Raw genomic sequence first — 21,367 nt, 5'->3', positions numbered from 1 at the left:
ATTAACCCATTCTCCACCCTGGGTATGTCAGCAATGGTAAAATCTTTGCTCCTCTTTTCTGTTTATTCTTAAATAAATAAAGATTTTATGTTGAATATTCTTAAATTGCAGATATTTATGACTTACTGAGCAATTCCTCATGCACTACCTTCTGAAGTTTGTATCCACCATACCGAGACTAATAGCAATGACTGTCAAGTCTACAATCTGAACTTTTACTTTATAAGAAAGTGCAATTCTGTAGAACACATTGGAAGGAGGCAATATTTTCATATTCCAATGCAATGTTTGAACACTGACTACATATTAGGTAAATAAGAACAACGAACCCACACTGACAAGATAATTTTGTGGGTCTGTAAGACTCTTTAACATAAATCAAATGGTAAAAAAAAAAAAAAAAAAAAAAGGAAATCCATAATGGAAGTAAGTGTGGGTTTTTGTTAAGAGTTATTTTATTTTAGCCTACAGGAACTATGCCTAGAACAAATATGACAGATCTTCATAGCTGTCTGCATAATGGGTAAAAGATTTGATGTCTTTTAGCCAAGTTCCTATTACACAGAAATAAAGAATATCTTTGAGACTCTGAGATGGTTAGCAACTTACTTTGTGTGAGAACTCCTCCAGTTAGTGCATGACATTTCTACTCACCTGCATGATTTCAGTAACAGCTTTGCAGGCTTCTTCCTTGTTTGAAGCCACAATTACTCCTTTGCCAGCTGCCAGGCCACTAGCTTTTACAACTAAAGCAGGGAAGTTTGCACTTCAAAGACAGAGATGAGAGATTCAACAGTAAACACTCTGTATTGCAAATATATTTTGTAGGCATTTTGAACTTTTCAATAGTTGAAAGATCAAACTACTTATCAGTTTTCATAGCAACCATTTTACCTTATTGAATAACACACAAATAAACCCCAGGTTTTTCTTCTTATGCTATGCCTATGAAGGATTTTTGCTTCCTGTTTTTCCCCACCACTGTATTTCATTACTATTTTGAAAGGTTGCTTTCCTTTGAATAATTTACTGTTGTAACATTTTTGGGTCACCTGGATTGTATCCTGATGAGTAGATCATAATTTGCTGAGTAAGTCTCCAATGCAGAATTTATATTCTTGGAGAAAAGTTACAAAGAAGGAAGAACATATGACTGTCAGACTGCAAGCTGGGTTTCCACAGTGGGCAATTTGAAAACCAGTAAAAGCTTGTCCTACATTCTCCTGTAAACTGAACACTGAACTTTATTTTCATTTTAGAGCAGTAAATAAGAACCATTTAATTATCAGACTTATTGCAGTGTGATAGTGTCATATTAGATTGTCCTTTAAAACTTCTACAGATGTTCTATCACAGTCAAAAGTACTGATACATTGAAACATGTATCAATATGAAAAATGATCTGATTGTTTTCTTTGGATACCTAGCACATCATACAGTGCTATAAAAGAAATATTTCTAAAATGACAAGAATTTTACCTGTTAATAAAGCTACATGCTGCTTTAGGATCAGTAAAAGATTTCCATCTTGCAGTTGGGATCTCATGACGATCCAAAAAGGCTTTAGTAAAGCTCTTACTGGACTCCAGCTGAGCTGCCTTTGCTGTTGGACCAAAACACCTTACTCCAGCTGCTGTCAAGTCATCAACAATTCCTAAAAACGACAACATTAAAAAAATTTTATAAATCACCAGATGATTTATAGGAGTCAGGTAGTCCAAGTCTACAGATGCTCTGATTTGTTGGAAAAACTATGTCAGGAATGATAAGCCATATATATCTATCCAGTGCTTATTTTGCCAGATGGGCCTTAGGTGCATTCTTCACTGTAATCAGGAGTAGGTAACCCCACAATATCTGGGGCTAAGAATATCTGCTGCATTTGGCAAGAGATGACTCTCCCCCCTTGTTTTATTAGAGCTTTTAGCTAAAAAGTCAACATTAGTCTTTTGTGAAGATGACAACTGTTGATCATGTAAAAGGTTAAACCGAAAAAATTATCAGCATGTTTATTAATTATTTTTTTTAACCAAGTCTCAAACTATTATTATCTTAAAAAATGAAAACTCCATAGGATAATCAAAAGTCTAGTTAAGGTTCCTATACAGAAACACTTTGATACCTTTCTTACTAATCCTAAGCACTTAAAAAAGAAACTGAACATTTAAGGATATTGTAACTGTTATATCACACACATAATACCCTTCAGAAATGCATTTTCAACACAGCACAATGCTGAATTTCAGGGAAACTGCCACAGAGGATCTGTTTCCATTCCTACTGAAGACACTCAGACACTGTTGAGTGGTGGACAGAAGATGGGGACTAAAATTTACTTTTCTTCCTAAATTATGAAGGCTATGATTTTTAGCTTGCTTTCTCTTACCAGCAGCAAGAGGAACCTCTGGACCAACCACAACCAGCCTGATCTCCTGATCTCTGCAGAACTGGGCAAGTGCAGCATGGTTGCCGATTGAAACAGCTGCCGAAGATACAAAAGGGTGGTAAGACTGCATTCATCGCTGTTGCTTTGCACTTATTTATCACGTAACACTTGAAGTAGTGTTTTCACCAGGCTCACATTCTTGAATGACATGTCACTGTGAATCTGGAGGAGTGAGGTATACACTAATATATAGACTTACACGCAAGGCTTAGCCCATGATACACCACCAAACCCCCAAGCAAAGGCTGGGGCTTGACATGCATTGTCAACCCACCTTGCTCTTGAAGGTGAGAAAAAAAGTTTTGGGTTCCCCTACACTGCCATACAGTAAACTGGTCTCATCTCTAGGGACATCCTGTTTGCCAGCACAAGAAGCATCATGTAAGATCCAAGTGAAAAATAACTTACAAGCAAGAAAAAAAGAAAAAAAATTTCAGTCAGTCTCCTCCCTGAGTAGGGTCACCATGAAACTTTACATACGTTCATGCCAGCACAGTGTAGAGGACAGGAACGAGTGGCTGGTGGTGGGATTGCAACTGCTTTCTTTTCTTTTTTCCTTCTTTCTGTAGTGCCAGCTAAAAATTGCAGCACTAAACTGGCCCCACTGAAACAAAGGGGAATCTGAACATTTTTTTCTTACGTTAGGCTGAACTTAATAAGGGCAGGTGCTGTAATTATGGGTAAAGATATTTGGTCTTAGGTTTAGAACCGTTATCTTTCCATAAACAAACATTTAATTATGACCATACTTGGAATGCCAGAAACTGTGTAAACAAAAGAAAAAGCTTGCACAAAAGACAATCATGTCAAGTCTCATGATAAAAAATTTACGCAAAGGCAATGCAATTCCATTGCTTTTATCAAGAATAAATAAAGCCAAGGTCTACAAAGAATGGGAACACAAACCTGGAGAGAGCCAAAAAAGTGGTGATCGTGGCCTGGCATAGATTGGCTGCCCCTGTGGGGAGGAGACTAACGCATCAGGGCATGAAGCTGGCAAAGGGAGCAGGGTACAGCACAGCACAGCCCCTCCTTGCAGCTGGACTGCTTTGCTTTAAGTTTTGTCTGTGAATTCCTGCTAGCGACTGTACTGGCAAGCACGCCAGGAGCTGATGGTCTCTTCCAGCCAGTGTCCGGGGAAGGGACAAGAGAGAAAGGAGAAGCAGTGATGCAGCAGCTTCTGCTGGACAAGCAGACACGATTTTGTGTCAGTGCCCACTGTGCTCCTGCCATCCTGTATTAATAAAATGCTTGCTTCCACAAGAGAAAGTTGCTTTTATGCCATCTCTTCTACCTAAGAGATGGCATAAAAGCAACTATCTGAAACCTACATTTTGGTTATTTATCCTATTTGGGTGGAGTGGGGAGAAAAAAAACAGACTGAACACTAATAAAAATTACCTCCTTGATACCTATTTAACAGTTCAATTATTTTGTTCCACCAACATTTGTAAGTAAGGAGAATCAAAGGCCTTTGACTTCTGTGTGAAATTTATGCCAGTTGACTTCTGGCCCACAAGAGAGCAAAAACAAAAGCATAACACACTTGGCTTTAAAGTACTGATTAACATAAAGGTCAATATTGTCTCAGTCCCATGGGGCTGTTGTGAAAGCAGCTGGAGAACAGCAGATCCCAACGAAAGAGAGTGGGAGCTCCGGTGGGCAACTGAAAAGGGATGATCCCCATTCCCAACGAGATTAATCCATGTGAAGGAGAGCAGGGAAAGGGAAGAGCCCAAAAAGTGATTAAGCTTTTCATCACCAATTCTCTTGCTGCAGGTCTGATCTACTAGTGATATGAACAGTAAATATAGCATAAGATTTACACCGTGTGGAAATATCCTAGTAACAAATGGAAGGGACTAAATCACATTGTCAATATGTAATTTTAACTTTCCCCCCAAACATCATTTTCCTCAGGATGTAGACTGAAAGGGGATGTTTTTGTAGCTGTGTTTCATTTCTCAAAATGACAGCTAAACATTCCTTTTGAACCAGACAGACCTTGGTCCAAGGTTCTCAAAACTAGAGCTTAAATTTAAGAGTACAAGTTACACTGAGAGCTAAAATGTGGAAGGAGGTGTCAGGATGCTAAAGACCATTCACAGACATGCATATGTCTATCTCTGGGTTCAACAAACCATAATGAATGCTTCTGGCACCAAAATTCCCCTGTTAATTAAATATAAATTTCTTATAAAATTATATTCAGCCACTCAACCTAAATCTGTCTTTATAGTCAGAAACAATTACTGACGCAAATTAACCATGAAAACTTTTTTTTTAAACTTAGATACAGGCAAGGTTTGAAGGATTTAAGTTGTTTGCAATTTTAAGCTTACCTTCATATGTTTCAGAAATCATCTGACAACCAGAGTTGAAATGCTAATTAAAGGCAATCTTATGAGCCATGAAGGGAGGATGAACTTTCAAAGCCAAATCTTGATTATACCAAAAAATAGAAACAATGGTAGCAGTTTCATGGACATTGGTTCTCAGGCTCACACAATATAATAGGGCTCACATGCTTCTGTAAAGCTGTTTTCCATTTTCTCCCGCGTTAAAATCTAGACCCCAGTGGTAGGACTAAATGCCTGAACAGAAATGTTTCCTTAAAACCCAAAGTCAAACTCTTCACAAATTCTAGATTCTTCTCTCCTCCTTATTGACTGAGGATTTTTCTCCCAAAGTACACGTGAGCCCATAGTCTAGAAATGAGGATTTTAGTACATGTGGTAGATTTCATGGACCTGGGTCGAGCATTATTATGCACATGCCCAAAAATTTTCCACTGTTGAGGGTGCAGTATTTTTTAGGGAAAAACAGGTAAGAGAAAAGTTCAGCATTTTTTAAAAGACACCACTTGCAAAAAAATACTGAAATTAACATTCTGCAGGCGATACAGACTGGCACTGAATCCATTTAGCACAAGGGTAAAGATTTTTCTTTGACTTTCTGGGATGAGAAGGAAACATAGGACTTTCCTGTCAGGCCCCCTCCTCAAAGGCCAAATGGAACAAAAAACTACTTACGATACTGTGCCTAGTCAAAGAAATTAAAGACAAAGTTATTTAAACAGCATGTAATTAAGCATTCCACTGGAATTAAATACGATAATTACCTGCTGTACAAGAATCTGACAGGATTCATGTTTCCACATGAGATGGTAACAAAAAAACTTTTACTCACATACAAATATGAATACAGAAAACTGATGTATATAATTCATATTCACGTTTTAAAGTAGAAACTTAAGTTGGTGGTTTGCAGTACCTAATTCAGTATCTGTTATATAAAGGACACAAGACAGGAATCTCTGAGTAGTTACTCCTGGTTTTGTACTGATTCACTGTGTGCTTCCAGGCAAGCACCTCAGACCAGCATTTTTTATTAAGTGCAGCACATAATTTGGATGCTCAATTTGAAATACCTTAATCTTGATTTCTCAAAACTAATAACTACGAATAGTTTCAATTACAGCCAGTCAGAGCCTAACATATTAACCTAGAAGCTCAAAATAGGCAGTCAGTACAAAGAAAGAAACATCTGAAAACAGCCTTAACTTCCTAAGGTCACTAAGACAAAGGAATGAATGCTTTTCTACAGTTGAACATTTCAGGTGAGAAAGTATTCTCATCAAAGGTTGTAAGGATCACAGGGTTTCAATGCACTTCTGAGTATATAGTAGCAAATTTAGCACTTTAGGTGCTGGCATTTGCTTCAGGCACTTTTCAGCTGTTCACCAACCAGTTGCTGAACTGCAGTGTGTATGTACCAAGAGAAGCCACCACCCCTTCCCTGCTAGGCTGCTGGGAGGTGGGAACCACAGCAGCTATCCCGAGCTGTATTCCTGGAGAAACGTGCATCAGAAAGACAGAGTTTTGGCTGCATCCTCGACCACTGAACCTAAAGAACTAGATATCACAACTGAGATAATCTAAAATGAGAGGTGGTTGCACAAGGCTTAGCTCAAACATTTTTTTCCTTCTTAACTGTGTGTATATGATCTATTTCACATGTCTAAAACCTTCAAAAATAGTAATAATAAGAATTCTTTCACATTACAGCTGTGATTTCACATTGATGAATAGAACAACTTACTGGTTATCAAATTTAAAAATGGTAGTTTTTTTGGTTTTACCTGAATTGGAAATTTTTCCATTGTCAGCTGTTCCTGCATTTCCTGGTGCAACGTACACATGTTTTACATGTGGAGACTGAGCCAACTTCCAGGCCAGTGCATGCTCTCTCCCTCCACTGCCAATCACAAGCACTCGATCAGCCATTAGTCTGCATAAAACCAGAATACAAGCAAAACAGCCAGAATGAGCAGCGTGAGGTTAGGAAAGCAAGAGCTTCACAGACCCCAGCTTTAAGTGCTGGGTGCAGTGCAACTCACAAGAGGTAAATGCCACTTTGTTTCAGACAAGAGTATTTCTATAAGGGTTCTGTTGGTTTGAAAAAAAAAACAAAACAAAACAAAACCAAAAACAAATGAGAAGGGTGTACATGAAAGTGGATAACTGACTCAATCGGATGTGCTATCAACTAAATATCAAAGATTGCACTGCTCCAGAACACAGAAGTAACCCAGAGGGCAATCCATCCTGGCTTTCCTTTAGTCAGATTGGCCACTGCTCCAAGTTATACAGAAGTCTGTGATATACGAAAAATCCTTATGCGTGAGGGGGTTGTGATGTGTAGCCTATAGAAATTTCTGGCGAATCCAAGTCCGCAAAGGGCAAAGCCCATCTGATGAACTAACTGTATGAACACAGTATTACAGTGTTAAGAGCTGAAAAGGACCACTCAAGACTTTTAAGAGGCAGTATCTGAAGGAGCATTAAATACTTTATGAAAAGGAAAGGCTAAGAGCAAGGAGACGGGGAAATCAACTTCCAGCTCTGGCTTTCCTTAGCAGAGAACAACCAGGAGGCAAACAGCAGGGAAGACCAGGTGTCATTAATAAAGGAGCTGGCTCTGAGAAGGTACTGCAGGACATCTACTCCTCTCTCCCATTCCACAGTTTTAGAAAAACACATTAACACTCTCTTGGCCTGCAGAAATAGGTGTATGAATGAAGGCTGCAATTTCAATACAATTTTAAACTGTCCAAAGCCTTTTCAGCAGTTTGGAAACAAAATGGTCATGAAAATTAAATGAACTCTCTCAGTTTCTCCCCCCCTGTATCATTATCTGTGTATGTACACATAACTTACACATATTGGACTGATGTCAATATTACAATTTTTTCTTTGAACAGCTTGGAAAGTTAGCCTTTGCTTTTTAAGACATATTTACTTCTATGTGTATTCTCTACACATTTACTGATGTACATCAGCTCAGAACTGCTATCCTGACAATGATACCACACAGCTAGCAAGGGACTAGAAGAGTTCACTTACACTGAAAAAACCCACTGGAATTCAGAAAATAGTATAATAAAGAAATAAGTCCATAATTTATAAAATAAGTATATATGTCTTTACTTGGAGTTCACTGAAAAGCAAAGGCTAGACTCCTAGGCTATTTAAAGAATAAGCTGTTAGAGCCGTATTAGTCCAACCAAATATAAAAGACATACGCAAACAACACCACTGCACTGGTTAAAGTAAGAGGGTTTTTTTTTCACAGAAGGGAAGCGGTCCCAGAAGCTATTCAGTGGAGCAGAAAGCAAACAGCTACAAATTGGCAGGTGGTCCTACGCCCAAGTGCAGCATGCACTTGCAAAAAATAACCTAAGAGCTTTAAATCTTAACATATGCAAAATGACAATCTAAACCTCTAAAAATGGCTTAAGCATTTTAAGTAATGAGAATAAACAAAACCAGTTTTGTGCTGAAAATGGCCCAATTTATTCAAAGGGCTTTGCATGGCCAGTGGTCTGATGTGTCCCTCTGCTGTACAAATCGCCGCCCATTCATCAGGAGGAATGCACCCCACGTATGAGTTTTAGTCAAAAGGAACAACCCGTCTCCCTGCAGCAATCCCAGCACACGTAACACGCAACCCTTGGTCGCTCCCTGTGCCTCTTCCATCAAGCAGGTGGTCACTGACCCGCGCTTGCCCATGTGTACAGTGCCTCCCAAGCCGAGCTCAGAGAAAAAACCCCGACACACACGGTGCAGCTTCAACACACACAGGTGACAGCTTCTTTTCCAAAAGCAGCGAAAAGTCAGATTTCCTTTGCAGGAGGCCAAGAGAGGATGACTAGCACAAAGCGCATTTAAACAAAAATGGAAAAGGAAGAAATAAAAACCCAACAGATTTCTAAGGGAAAAGGAAAAAGACATGACAGAAAGCAACTTTTCAGCCAGCTGATAAGGCAGGGGCGCGCACCTCTCCCTCACGTCAGCTGCTACAGCTGGACTTGGCGATAGCTGTGACCCTGGCGAAACCCGTCCTTCCTGAGGACCTGGACTATGCAGGAAACAGCTTCTGCTCGGCGGGCACTATGCGACGCGTCTGCTGAGCCTGTTTTTTAAATTCAAGCCCCCTGTAATAAACCTTAGACAGGAAGAGCCCACATGTGCTTTAGAAGATATTCCTATGCCACTTGCTAATGCATTTTAATCCATTAATGAAGGAATGATTTGTTCAAACAGTGATACTTTTAGGCAAAACATCCAGTCAGAATAAAGACAAAATAAACATGAATAGGAGCATAAAATACATTAAATTAACACTGAGTTGTCCACTATGAACTAAACACACTGGAGTTAAAATTTAATTGCAGTTTCAGGCTGGGGGAGACCAATAGCTTTCTAATCAACAGTGTTTGACAAAATATACACGTTGCAAAATTGCAGAGGTGTTTAAATACAAAAGTACGGGATTACTTACAATTAAAAAAAAAAAAAAAAGTTGGGGTAAAAATTATCAGTTATGGTATACATAGTTGGGACACCAAGTTATGCTAAACCTCTTTTATATTACAGTTCAAGAAAAAAGAAAAGATAAAAGAATAACGGACCAGCTTCAACAAAGGCATGAATTAGATAAAGACAGTAATCTAGTAACCTAGGACAAAAGAACACAACATAAAAGAATAAACATTTATCATGTAGCAGGCAGCTATCTTCTACACTAAAGTTAACCAAGCAAGCATGTTTCCAGTGTTGTCCAGAGACAGACATCATTAAATAGTAATTTTTAAGGCTGATTTTTTCAATTATAAGTTGAACTATACATATTACATAATTTTCTTACAAGTATCTCAGAAATGAGTGCAGAGATTTAAATCTAAACAGAGAAAAATACTTACTCTATTTTACGTGCTGCCAGTTTGCGGAAAGTAGTACTCAAGAGTTAAGATGCGCAAAGAGAAAGGAGATAAGCAACCTCTGGTTAAAATGTAGTACCCCTGTCCCAGGATTACCGCCCCATTGACGACAGTGTGCAGGTAGCCAATGACTGGGAACGTCCAGCCGTTCCAGCTGGGAAGAGGGGACAGAAACTTGCATACAAATAGTCTAGGAGTAAGGAGCAAAAACTTCGCAAAGCAGGAGCAGCACATCCTGTTGTTTCTAAATGTGCAAAATAAACTCTGTCCCACCCCAGGTATTTTTTGCAGTCAAAAACTATTTACTAATCAGGTTGTAAACACTCTCATTTTATCTAAAAATGAGGCTAGGTATTTTTGCTATGCATAAAAATGAGGCTATGCATAGTCCCATGCATATCAACACCATGAAGGAATAAGGTTCATGATGCATATTCACGCTCTGTTAAGCCTACTGCTTAAAATAGCAAGACAGGCTTGAAGATCCAGTGACACTGTTGCTAGCTAAAGTAACTCACCATGCTGTCAACACAGTCAAAGAGTCACTTCCTTTTTTCCCAGAAGTAACATTCTAATCTACTGTCAGCTGAAAAAAAAAAAAATGAATCATAAACAGCATAAAGTTTTACATGGAAGCAAGTAAATAGAACAAACCATGTATCATATGTTCAAATAGAATTTAACCATTTTATAACAAAATGTGAGTAAGAAATGAGTTTCAGCCATTTGTTCTGAAACTCAGTGCTATTTGTGCATCCCACAAATGGTATCCTAGAAACTTTTATTTAGGGATGTAGCTCGAGAAGAACTTCTGGTGGCAATCCCAGTTTAGGAGGCTCAAATCTAGTAGTGGCAGCCTTCCTTTTCTACACTGACACAGAAAGATGTCATGTAGGCCCTCTGCTGCCCAGCAAGACCTTGCATTAAAAATGAAAATTCCAAGAGGCAAAATTTCTTTTTATTTTGATGCTAATTTATGAGTCAAAAATTTGTTCCCAAAAGACCAAAAGACATTCGCAAGGTAGATATTTCTTCTGTGAGGATTATCACACACTCAGGTTTTTGGAAGCAATATGTGAAATCCTTAAAGATTCCAAAACATGGTACACAATTACCTTCAGCAACCATTGTCTGATACTGTAAAGAAGGAAGATAAGTTTGTTTAAAAGATGTTTTAAAATAAAGACAAGCGGCATTTCAGGCAAGGGTCTATTACTAGGTCCTTGTATGAAGTAAGAACAGGAAAGCAGAATCAAGCTAATCACTCTGTGTATCCAAGAGGAGAGGACACAAGGACAGAGTGAAGACAAGTCGATTTCCAGAGCCTGTCCCTGAGGTTGCCAGTAGTAAGTCAACAGGGACGAGCATCAGACTAGAGATCTTTATCCTCCACAAAAGGTAGGGCTCACCAAGAAGCTGGGCAACTCTTTCACTAGAGGTCAGGGCCTGTGGAGCAGAAAAAATAAAGTGAGGAAGGCAAAACCAACAGTATGTGATAGCTTTCCCCATCCTGACTCTTCCACAAGGCATGGTGAGATTTCAAATACAGGTAGAAGTGAGATAAGGTTACTAATTCAGTTGCTGCCCTTCACTATTAATAGGTAAGGGGCAGGAGCCATTGCCTCTTTCTCAAACTGATCCTGCACACAGACATGGGGCTTGAACTCAGCTCCTTGGTTGCATTTATGAAGATAATTCTATAAGAAAATGTAAACTCCTTAAGCAATTTCTTCCCAAGTTTCGGTTCCGTATTGTAAATGTGTGGTTCAAGTTACCTAAACATTTGATCTCAACTAGGTGGAGTCTTGTAATAAGCCATTGCCTTATTACCTCATCCCTAACTAAAGCAGTAGAAAGGTGCAATTAAAATAACATCTGTGCAATAAAGCACAAACAGTAGAGGGTATAACTGGTGGCATCTCACTGCTTCAGATCGGGTTTTGTTTGTTTTGTTTAATTAAGCTCCGATGCTGTTGTTTTCTCTGGGCTCCCTGATTGAGACTTGGGTGGAGTGTATTTTGCTTTGGTGAGCCGAACACACCAAATCTTGAAAACCTACATGAAAAAGGTGCCACAAAACAAAGTAGTTCAAAAAGATACTTTTTAGTGTCTTAGTTTCAACAAAATCTGAGCTGTGGTTAGCGTGACAATGGTAACACATAGGTGTATTTAAAATACTGCCCTGTGCAACATTCAAAGTGCTTCAGCCCTTCACTAAAAGGTATCTGCCGCTCAAGCAGGTTTACACTCTGCTGCAAAAATTTACACATGCATTAATGCTTGGACCCATTCGTATACCTTGTTGCCATTGAAAGAGGATGCCATGAACCCAGACACACTTTCCCTTTCCTTGTACTGGCTCTGGTGCTGACTTGAGCACAGATAATTCACTGAGATCCCATAAAACTAACCTGAGAAAAAAAAACGCAAACAAATTCAAAACAGACTTCTGTAAACTGAACCAGCTTGAAGTCCAATCAGCCAAGGTCTAGAGACACTAACAGTGAGTGGATGGGACAACACAGCTGAGCAGAAGAATTCGAGGCGGAGACCTGCCTTTCAGGGAGCAACAATCTATTGTATCACCGCACACATAACATATAACCTTAGCTGCAGCCTATTTAAAACCTGCAATACCTTAGCTTCCCAACACCAGGATTCAGGAAACCTGATGCAGGCATTCAAGTTGCTTTACACAAAAGATATGGTCCTTGCCCAGAGCGTCTTAACTCCTACCTTTCCTAAAGCTCAGGCTATAAAACAGCCCAGCAGCAACAGTGCTTACCCCAAACACAAAGAACGCAAGCCCAGCGTCACTGAGAAGGTTCAAACCCACACTCCCCAGTCCCTGGAGAAGAGTTCTTATCACTTGGCTTTGTACTCAGGGAGAAGGTTCACACTTCCTCTGTAAGTTAGGCAGGAGAAGGAAAATAAATGAAGACTCACAGGGGACAGGAAAAACACAAAACTGGGAAGGCTGTGCAATTTGGCTGCCACCCCATCAAGTGTAGTATTAGTTTCTAGCCCTAGCAATCAGGACCATTTATGCATTTTTTTTTTCATAGACCAGTAATGGGATAAAAAAAATCAAAAGAACGGATTGGAGAAGAAGCTAAAACCTAGGACGTCCTCTTCCCAACTTCAACTGCTAGGCTGCTGCCGTACTCCTTCCCAGGAACCTGCCATTCTTATTTGGCTCCCAAACTCGCCAGCAGCCAGGTCATATGGTCCCAAACCCCCTCAGGCCGAGCCTAGTTCTTCCGTTTTCTGAATTAACGCTCTTATCAGCAGGCCGAGTCATTTAAGATCCCACTGCACATTATGAGTGCACACAGATACCAGTACACGCGAGGTAAGCTCTGAGCTGGCCTTCTCAGTGAACCTTGGCCAACTGCTGGACCCTGTTCAAGCTTAGAGACAAACTGGAGGCTGAAATGCGCAAACTGCAGGTTCACCAAATGGTGTTTCACAATTGGCTCGCACTACCCTTCCCTGGTGCAGCTTCCCATTGGTCCCACCCACTTCTCCACCTCCAGTTTCTCCTTCCCTCTCCCACCCATGTGTGCCAAGGGTTTGCAGTCACTCGGATCAGGAAGACAATAATGCTGGAATGCTAACGCTACAACAGTAACCAACCCAGTAAAGTAAATAAATATATATGTATTTCACCGGAGAGGATGAAAAGAGCTTGGTTATGCTGCAGCCAACTGCTCATCAGACCACCTGTCCTGTGCACTGCACCCTCAGGTCATCTTGATCGATCGAGAGACCACAACGCAATTGGTGGCAAATGCTGCTTCATAGTTTACCTTCTCGCCCAATTGCTCATTCCTACCTCTTGCCCCAGCCTGTTTATGGTCACAGGGCGAGTTGGATCAGAGAATCATGAGGGCTGGGGAAGGGAAGAGATCCATGCCTCGCCACATTTTTTGCTACGTAACTCTGTTTCCAGAGGGAATTCACCAGGCCAATTGTGCAGGCAGCTCTGCTGGTACAACAAAAGTTACAAAACCAAACATCCATGGCATCTAACCTGGCAAAACGGACAAAATACAATGACAGAACTGCAAGTTTAGGCTAGGCCAGCATTAGGCTCATCCCAAAGGAAAACAGTGAGGCCTTAGAGAACTTTTCTCAGGTTTCAATACCATGAAGAGTTGCTTAAGGAGTTCAGAGGCCTCCAGAATCAGGCGGCAATTATGATTTTTTGGACATAGTGTTAGATTTAAATAAGCTTCTTTTCTTCATGTGTTTTATTCAGGACTAAGATTAACTCCTGGCTCTCACCTGGTCATATAGTGTGGTGTGTCAGATCACTTTATAAACCAAAATAAAACAAGAAAAGTCATTATTATCTGTGTTTCATCCCTGCAGAAATTCGAGCAGCACGCTGAAGGCCTGAATCAAAACTGAGCATAAAACATATGTCTTTCATAGCCTGAATTGAGGCTCCGCAAGACAGGCACCTTGCCTCCTGCTGTGATCCTCCAAACGGCCAGATTGTGCATTTCCTAGGCAAAACATTACCTCAAGTTTCGCTGCTAAAAATAAACAGGATCATAAAGTTTTATAACCACCCTCAAAGTACTAAATTTTGACACTTCAGACTCTATGTAGGAAGCTCAAAGTGCTCAGTGTCTTTCACCATCGATGATGTCTCTGCAGAGCTAAGCGAGAACCAGAATGAATGGGTGTGGGGTGCGTAGAAATGCCCTGTGTTACTATTTCAGTTATACATACAACACAGTGAAATAAGTATTAACTCTGATCATTAATTTCAAGTAACTACTGGATAGTTTAAAAAAAAAGGGGGGGGGGGGGGGGGGAGACAACAGTGTTGAAGTTGGTAAGCCCCCAACTTCACAAACAGCAGGGAAAGAATCAAAGTGAGTCAAAGTCCAAAACATGAGAGGTTGGAAGTTTAATATTTACTTTAAAGCAAATATTTCCTCACTTTTTCAAGCCAAACAGAGCAGAGAAAAAACCTGCAGAAATAAAAGCCACGTGCGTCTTAAAGTCCTTTAAAGTACAGTGCATTTAAAAACGCTAGACATCAAGCTTCCCAGAAGTAAACTTGAGCGGGACACACGCAGTTAAAAAACCCATATATATGAATAAGCCGTTAGCAACTCTATCTCCACACGCCCCTTGATCGCCATCGGCGCAGGGCAGAGCAGGAGCCGGGCTGAAGCAAAGCCACCCGGGTTTCCAGGCGAGGGTCGCTCTCCGCAGCGGCCTGGGTACGGCAGAAGCCGGCAGGAAGGCACCAGGCCGGGTCCGGTAGCGCCGGGCCGGGCGGCGCCGCCATTTTACCGCGCGGGCAGCGGGGAGCACATGGCCCCGCCGCCGCCTCGACCCTCCCGCCCTGCCGCCACCGCCTCGCCGCGGCAGGCTGGCGACGGGCAGCGACACCGACACCGAGCGGCCCCGCGGAGCGCCTCTTTCTCCAGAGCGAAAGGAAAACTTACTTTCCTTCAGGGGGATTTTAAGGAGCGGGAAGACATCCTCCGCCGCGGCGCCGCCGAAAACTACAGCACCCAGGGGGCCCCGCGACATGGCGGCGGGTCGGCCCCGGGGCGGGGGCCGGGGCCGGGGCCGGGGCGTGGGGCGGGCGGGAGGGAAGGGAAGGTGATAAATGCCTTAGTTTGGAGACCCGGTAATTGTTTTTTTGCACGCAAATTCTTTAAGTCTAGAAATATTTTCCGCTGAGGGCGGCTGCTGCTTGGGGAGCGTGTTGAGCCGGGCCGGGCAGGTGTTAGAGCCAGTTGGAAAACCTTACCTGAATGTAGGTTACTGTTTTTACTTCATATAGGAAGTAGAGCATCGCTTCAGAGGGTAAAGGTGGTGGTTTATGGAGTTGGCTGGCTAGGGCAGTGCAAAGATTGATTTCGTTTCTGTGTCCTCTCAGGGGGGAATGCTCTTATGTATCTTTAAGTACTGGGTTGGAGCAACTCCTTAGTTTGTACCACACTGAACTTTCTACTTCATGAAACCAGAGAGTATTGGTCAACGTTTAGTCCAATTTAGCACTACAATTGTGCAACAATACTGTTAATAAAACCAGATTTGATCCATAGTTTTGCTTCTCTTTCACCCACCCCCATCCCCCCCAAGAGCTGTAATATGAAAACCACACTCTTCTTTGTAAATTAGCTTATGAAATACAGGTTTAATAAAGACAATTTACATATTTAAGCACACCTTTGTCTCTTGCTTTGAAAGGGAACAGTCACATGAATAAATGCTCTAAGCAGTATTGATGAGTGCAGCAGAACTGCTATTAGTGAAGTCCCATAATACTATGTTACCAAATTGAACACTAAATGTATCAGCAACAATCACTGGTCTTGACAAGATGAAAGTAAAATATTTCATTAAATTAATCTGTAAACTACCTAGCACCTAATTGAATGAAGGTGTTTAACTAAAGGGTTGTGGGTTTTTACAGCAAACAGATGGGGAACAGATAGCAGAAATAGTTATTTTCCTGTGGGGCTCCTCATTTCTATGAATAGTGATTTTTGTAGTTACTACTTTGTCCATGTTAATTTTTAGGGAATCAGAGCAAAATATGCCGCATGCACTAAAGTCCTTCTCTGACTTTTTTTGTACCTTTCTTCATGATTTTCCTAGTATAGTCTTCTTTGTATAGATGGCGGCTTACACTAGATAGTAGGACTATCAGTGTAGTTAAGCTACTTTGAATGAATTGACTGCAATTGAAGAGGGTCTCTTTCCCTAGGGTGGGCAGGATCATGGTGTGGGTTCCCCTTGGCCCGCATCAGAAGTGTGATCCCTAACTAGAATAACTTTTCTGTCTGAAGCCCCTAACACAGGTTAAGTTATACCAGTCAAACCTGCTGTTCTCTTGAGTACAGCTGTTTGTTTTTTTGTTTCTGGAAGGGGTGAGTTACCATCATACCCACCTGAAAGCTTCTTTGGCTTTGTTGTTTACGGCAAGGCCCCTGATAGTAATTTATGCCTATGCAGAATATCACTGCTTGTTTCTGGGTAAAAGCATGCCTGGTCTAGACAAGGCCATTTACATCAGGAGAATCTAAGTATGTCTGAAATTGTTCAAGGGAAACATTTTCAATCTTTAGCTCATTGAATACCAGAAATTACATACAATTTTCTCCTAGTAAGATCTAAAATGTATCAATATTGGCATGGCACGGAGGGTACAGCTTGTTTGTGAAAGGGCTTCTTAAACATAACTGATTTCTATTTTAAATGTAATAAATTAACTGTGACATAAAAGTAAGCAAATTGATCCAAGTATGAGATCCATTATTTTTCTAAAGCAGACTGCTTCCCAGAGATACACAGTAAAGAACAATGCTGCTTTTAAAGGGTCTTGCAAGGGATTATTAAATCATGTCAAACTTGAGGCTGATGGTGCAAATAAAGACCCCAGCAGCAATTAAACAGTTATACCTCAGTTATGAGGTATTTTAAATTTATTCCGGGTAAACTAGGCTTTGAGGTATTTTAAATTTATTTCAGGTCAACTAACCCCCGTAAATTACGACTTCATGACACCAGAAGAAACTGCATTGGAGGGGGGGGGTGGGGGTGGAAGTGTTGTAGGATTATTCGGTTTTACAGGACCGAGGATGGCAAAGTCGCATCTTTACGTATGCATACCTCAGAATTGGGTTTGGGACGGCTTTACCGGGGACAAAACCGATTCTGGTCCGTTCCAGCAAAGCACCTCGGGCGCAGGCACGGCTTTGCAGGTGGGCTGAGGCCGGGGCTGGCTTTCACTCATTTATTTCTTTCCCGGCGGCGGCGTTTCCCTTCTCTTTCTTTGTTCCTTTAATTTTTTTTAACCACCCCCCCACACACACACCCCACACACATTTCGGGGGTCGTCCGCCCGGCCCGGCAGGCAGCCCCCGGAGCACATGTGCGTGTCACAGCCGGGCCGGCGGGGCGGGAGGGAGGGGAGGGGAGGGAGGGAACCGGGGAGGGGGGGAGGGCGGGCGCCTTTCGCATGGAGCCGCTCGGTAAGTGAGGGCAGCGCCGCGCCGGGCCCTGTGATGCAGCACTCGCGCGCGGGCCGGCCCCCCTGCTGAGGCGCTGCCGGCGCGCGGGGCGGCGGAGGCGCGGGGCTTGGCCCCGCTCCATGGAGACCAATGGCATCGCTCCCACCCACCCCCAGCGGCCCCCAGCCCGCCGGCACGCACGGCCGCGCGCCTCAGCCCACCATGGCCCCGCCGCCGCCGCTCCGGCCCTCGGCGAGGTGAGTGCCGGCCGACGGGTTTCTCCCCGCAGGCCCGGGCGGTTCCTGGGACACGGCAGCCGCCGGAGACGGCCGCGATCGCGAGGGGGAAGGGCGGGCGGGTGGGTATGCTTGTGGGGGGAGACGGGACGGGACACGCGGGACGGGGACAGAGCTGCAGGGACCGACGGCCAACCGGCCACCACGGTGCCCTCCACCGCCCCCCCCCCCCCCCCCCCCCTTCCCTCCGGGGGCTCAGGCGCAGCTTTTCGGTGTACGGGGCGCGAGAGGGGACGAGAACGGCGGGGCGCGCGGGGGTGGTGTCAGTGCGGGGGCAGAACGGCAGTTAACGGTTTCACGCGGGGGGGGGGGGAGGGGGCAAGTCGCCCCCCCTTCCCCCACCCCGGGGCTTTGCCGGTCACCGGAGGGGGGTGGGGGAGGGGGGAACCGCCGGGAGGCGCGCGGTCGTCTGTTCGTGGGCGCGCGGCCGGTGGGGTGGGGAGGGCGGGGGGGGTGTGTGATTGCAACAACATGGCGGCGCCGCGCGCTCCTGCGGGGGGAGGGGGGAGCGGCGGACTTCTCCGAGACACGAGACATTTCCCCCCCCCCCCCCGCCCTTCCCGGAAGCCAGACGGGGGCTGGCGCTCTATGGCTTTTGCTCGGCGCTAGAGCGGCCGTCCGGAGGCCCGGGTTGGCCCCGCCCTCCCCTCCTGCGACGTCATCCGTTAGAGGGCAGCCAATGGCGAGAGAGCATATAGCGAGGACGTCAGCAAGGGCCCGCGGCCTCTCGTTGTGGCGGTGGCTTGTGGGATATCGGGGGCCTCGCGCCTCAGCAGGAAGGAAAGCGGAGCGCGGGGAGTGTGTGTGTGGGGGGGGAAGGCGGTGCGGTAGGGCTGGCATGGCGACTAATATCGAGGAGATCTTTCGGTCCTTTGTGGTGAGCAAATTCCGGGAGATCCAGGAAGAGCAGCAGCAGCACGGCGGGTAACGAGCCTGTCCGGGGCGGCGGGGGGGGAGGGGGGGGGAAGGGGGGGGGGGAAGGCGGCGCAGCTGCGTCTGCGCTCGCGCCGGGGCCTAGCGCGGGAGGAGGAGGGGAAGTGCGTGGGCCCCGCCTCGGGACGCGGGGAGACGGGCCGGGGCCTGCGGCTTCGGCGGGGCGTTTCGGCGTCAACATGGCGGGGCCCGGGGGCTCGCGCCCTTGTGAGCGCCTGGGGCGAAAACGCGCGCGGGGGGAGAGTGGGACCGGAGGGGGGGGGGGGCGGCGCTCGGGCGCACGCGTTGTCTTCAGGGGAACGCGCACCCGTTTTCGCTCGCGGGCTTTCGGTGCCGGGGCAAGAGGTGAGGAGGTGAGCGCCTGTGTGATGTGTCTTGCTGATCTTACCACATTTAAGCTCGCCTAGTTTTTCCCAGCCTTATCTCGTAAAGCAAGCAAACCCTACTGGAGAAGAGGGAGTGATGGGTGCTTATTTTGTGAGGGGAGCCTATACAAGTTCTTACATAAACCACGGGGACTGTGGCACATTCGAGAACGTGTTTTCCGCCCTTGTGCCTAATACTCAGTTGCCACAACATGTTCTGTTGTGAATCAGTGAAAGTTAATCAAAAGATAGATGTTTCACTAAGAATATGGCTTCTTCAGGAGGCTAAAATACTGTGTTGAAGGGTTGAGTATAATAAATGCTTATGAATAAAAAAAAAGCCAAAAGCTCAAAATTGCTTGTATTATGTTAATATTTTTTTTGGTTAGTGGAAAGGTAGAAGGCCAGCCCAATGGTGACACAATCCCAGCTGAGCAAGCCAACCCTTCAGATGACACTGTTGCTGGTGCTGGGAGTCGTCAGAATGATCAGATAGTGCAGAAAATAGAGGAAGTGCTCTCTGGAGCCCTTGATACAGAGCTGCAGTGCAAATCAGGTAAATGAAAACACATTTGGCAAATATGTTCTTGTTTAAGAAGGTTGTCATAGTGCTTAAAATTGAACTAGTCTTGCAGAGATGAAAAAGTACTTTTCAGTACTGCTTGTCTCACCGAGTTTCATCTGACAAGTTGTATGCTTATTGTAATGTTAAGTATTTTTTTTGTCTGCTGTGATTTACAACCATAGATGGACAGAGAAATACATAATTTAAAGATCAAAGCTGGTTATTATATGAAAACATTACTTAGTGTGTGAAAAAGTTTTTCTTTTTTTCTCAATTACAATAGCACTAAAACATATAAATAGTACGCATATATATGTAATTGTGCTTTATTTTGTATATATCTACTTCAGGGTCTCAATGAGCAGTTCTTACTAACAAAGCTGGTACTGATAGATAGAAGCAATGTTTGTTATGTTTTGGATTGGTTTGCAAGATTCTTTCCAAAAAACTAATTTTTTAGAATTCAGAATGGTATGATTAACTGTTAGATGCTTTGTAGTTTTAAAATGAATAATGCACTTGTCTTTAAAACGTAGATACTTGGATTGCAGTCTTCTAAAGGTTAAGAAATTTTTATGTAGCAATCTCATAACTTCAATAAATTACTGTATATGTTATGCCAAAAAGTTGTATAAGAATTTCCCTTCTCATGGGACTAGTTCCATTTCTGAATCAGAGAGCTAGTGAGATGAAGGCTTTAATTATTGTCTTTGTAATTTTTTGGAGTTGAAACATAGGTGACTGCTGTGTGCTTGGTAAGTAAAGTTCCAGAGTGATTTTTTTATTGTTTTTTTGTTTTTTTTTTTTTTTTTTAAAGACAACAGAGAAAATTGTTTATTTCAGAGATTCTGTTTGCAGGGTTTTGGAATTGCTTTTTCTTTCTTTTGTGCACAGTGACTTGTTTACCTTGAGCATTTTCAACACTCTTCCATGTATGCTGTACAAGCAGCACTTTTGGCTGGCATCTGGGTTTGTGGGTTTGTTTTTTTTTTTGGGGGGGGGGTGGTATTCTTCTGTCATGGAAGAATGAGGCAAGCTAACATGGTAATAAATAAGTGAAACCTATTAACCTGTAAGTTAAAAAATTTAACCTGTGGTGAATGTTCCCACTGTTCATATCTAGAAAGGAGTTAATGTTGCTGCTGGAAAATGGATATTATCTGAAAATGCTGTGTAGAAAAAGTCATTTGACTCTGCTTTACTGTCCTCTCTTATTGCATTCATAATAGCATTGGTGGAAACATTATTTTTGTAAAGCTGTTTATTCCATACAAATGTATGTGCTTAAAAATACCTGAGATACACGTTTATGGAATCTTAAGTCATGTTCATTTAATAGTAATGCAATTACCAACAGTTTTTGAACAATTTTGCATTGCTCACTTGAAAGAGAATGCTTTATAATCACAGCCAGCTTATAACTGGAGAATCCTTGTTGCTGTGCTGGCTGATACAATAATTGAAGGTAACATGGAAGCAGACTTGAATATAT

General features: G+C 43.2%; 2 protein-coding genes across 12 annotated transcripts in view; one reads left to right on the top strand and one right to left on the bottom strand.

Annotated features, from left to right (window-relative positions):
- The window catches only part of GART (phosphoribosylglycinamide formyltransferase, phosphoribosylglycinamide synthetase, phosphoribosylaminoimidazole synthetase), a 41,764-nt gene extending 24,238 nt beyond the window's left edge, over window positions 1–17,526 (bottom strand). For 2 of the 7 annotated variants that reach the window (XM_042788426.1, XM_042788430.1), the window contains exons 1-7: window positions 15,197–15,288; window positions 11,138–11,174; window positions 10,247–10,314; window positions 6,588–6,736; window positions 2,387–2,482; window positions 1,480–1,654; window positions 655–766 (exon numbers count right to left, since the gene is read on the bottom strand). In XM_042788426.1, the coding sequence (XP_042644360.1) occupies window positions 655–766; window positions 1,480–1,654; window positions 2,387–2,482; window positions 6,588–6,732 (528 nt within the window). In that variant the 5' untranslated portion in view covers window positions 6,733–6,736; window positions 10,247–10,314; window positions 11,138–11,174; window positions 15,197–15,288. Of the gene's footprint in view, window positions 1–654; window positions 767–1,479; window positions 1,655–2,386; window positions 2,483–6,587; window positions 6,737–8,785; window positions 8,862–10,246; window positions 10,315–11,137; window positions 11,175–12,026; window positions 12,140–15,196; window positions 15,291–17,375 lie in introns of those variants that run through there. The other 5 variants (XM_042788428.1, XM_042788429.1, XM_033011408.2 and 2 more) reach the window with 5 other exon arrangements.
- Window positions 17,527–17,708: 182 nt separating this feature from the next.
- SON (SON DNA and RNA binding protein) overlaps window positions 17,709–21,367 on the top strand; it is a 42,023-nt gene continuing 38,364 nt past the window's right edge. For 3 of the 5 annotated variants that reach the window (XR_006164915.1, XM_042788424.1, XM_042788425.1), the window contains exons 1-2: window positions 18,560–18,936; window positions 19,700–19,866. Coding sequence is in view for 4 of the 5 variants with exons in the window: in XM_042788424.1 (XP_042644358.1) it covers window positions 18,692–18,936; window positions 19,700–19,866 (412 nt within the window). In the remaining variant the exon portion in view is untranslated. Of the gene's footprint in view, window positions 17,974–18,559; window positions 18,937–19,699; window positions 19,867–21,367 lie in introns of those variants that run through there. The other 2 variants (XM_042788423.1, XM_042788422.1) reach the window with 2 other exon arrangements.

This window comes from Tyto alba, unplaced genomic scaffold, assembly GCF_018691265.1.
Source record: "Tyto alba isolate M040663 unplaced genomic scaffold, T.alba_DEE_v4.0 Super-Scaffold_14, whole genome shotgun sequence".
NCBI lineage: Eukaryota > Metazoa > Chordata > Aves > Strigiformes > Tytonidae > Tyto > Tyto alba.
Note: the sequence above shows the minus strand (reverse complement) of the source record. Positions and strands in the feature narration are given on the sequence as shown.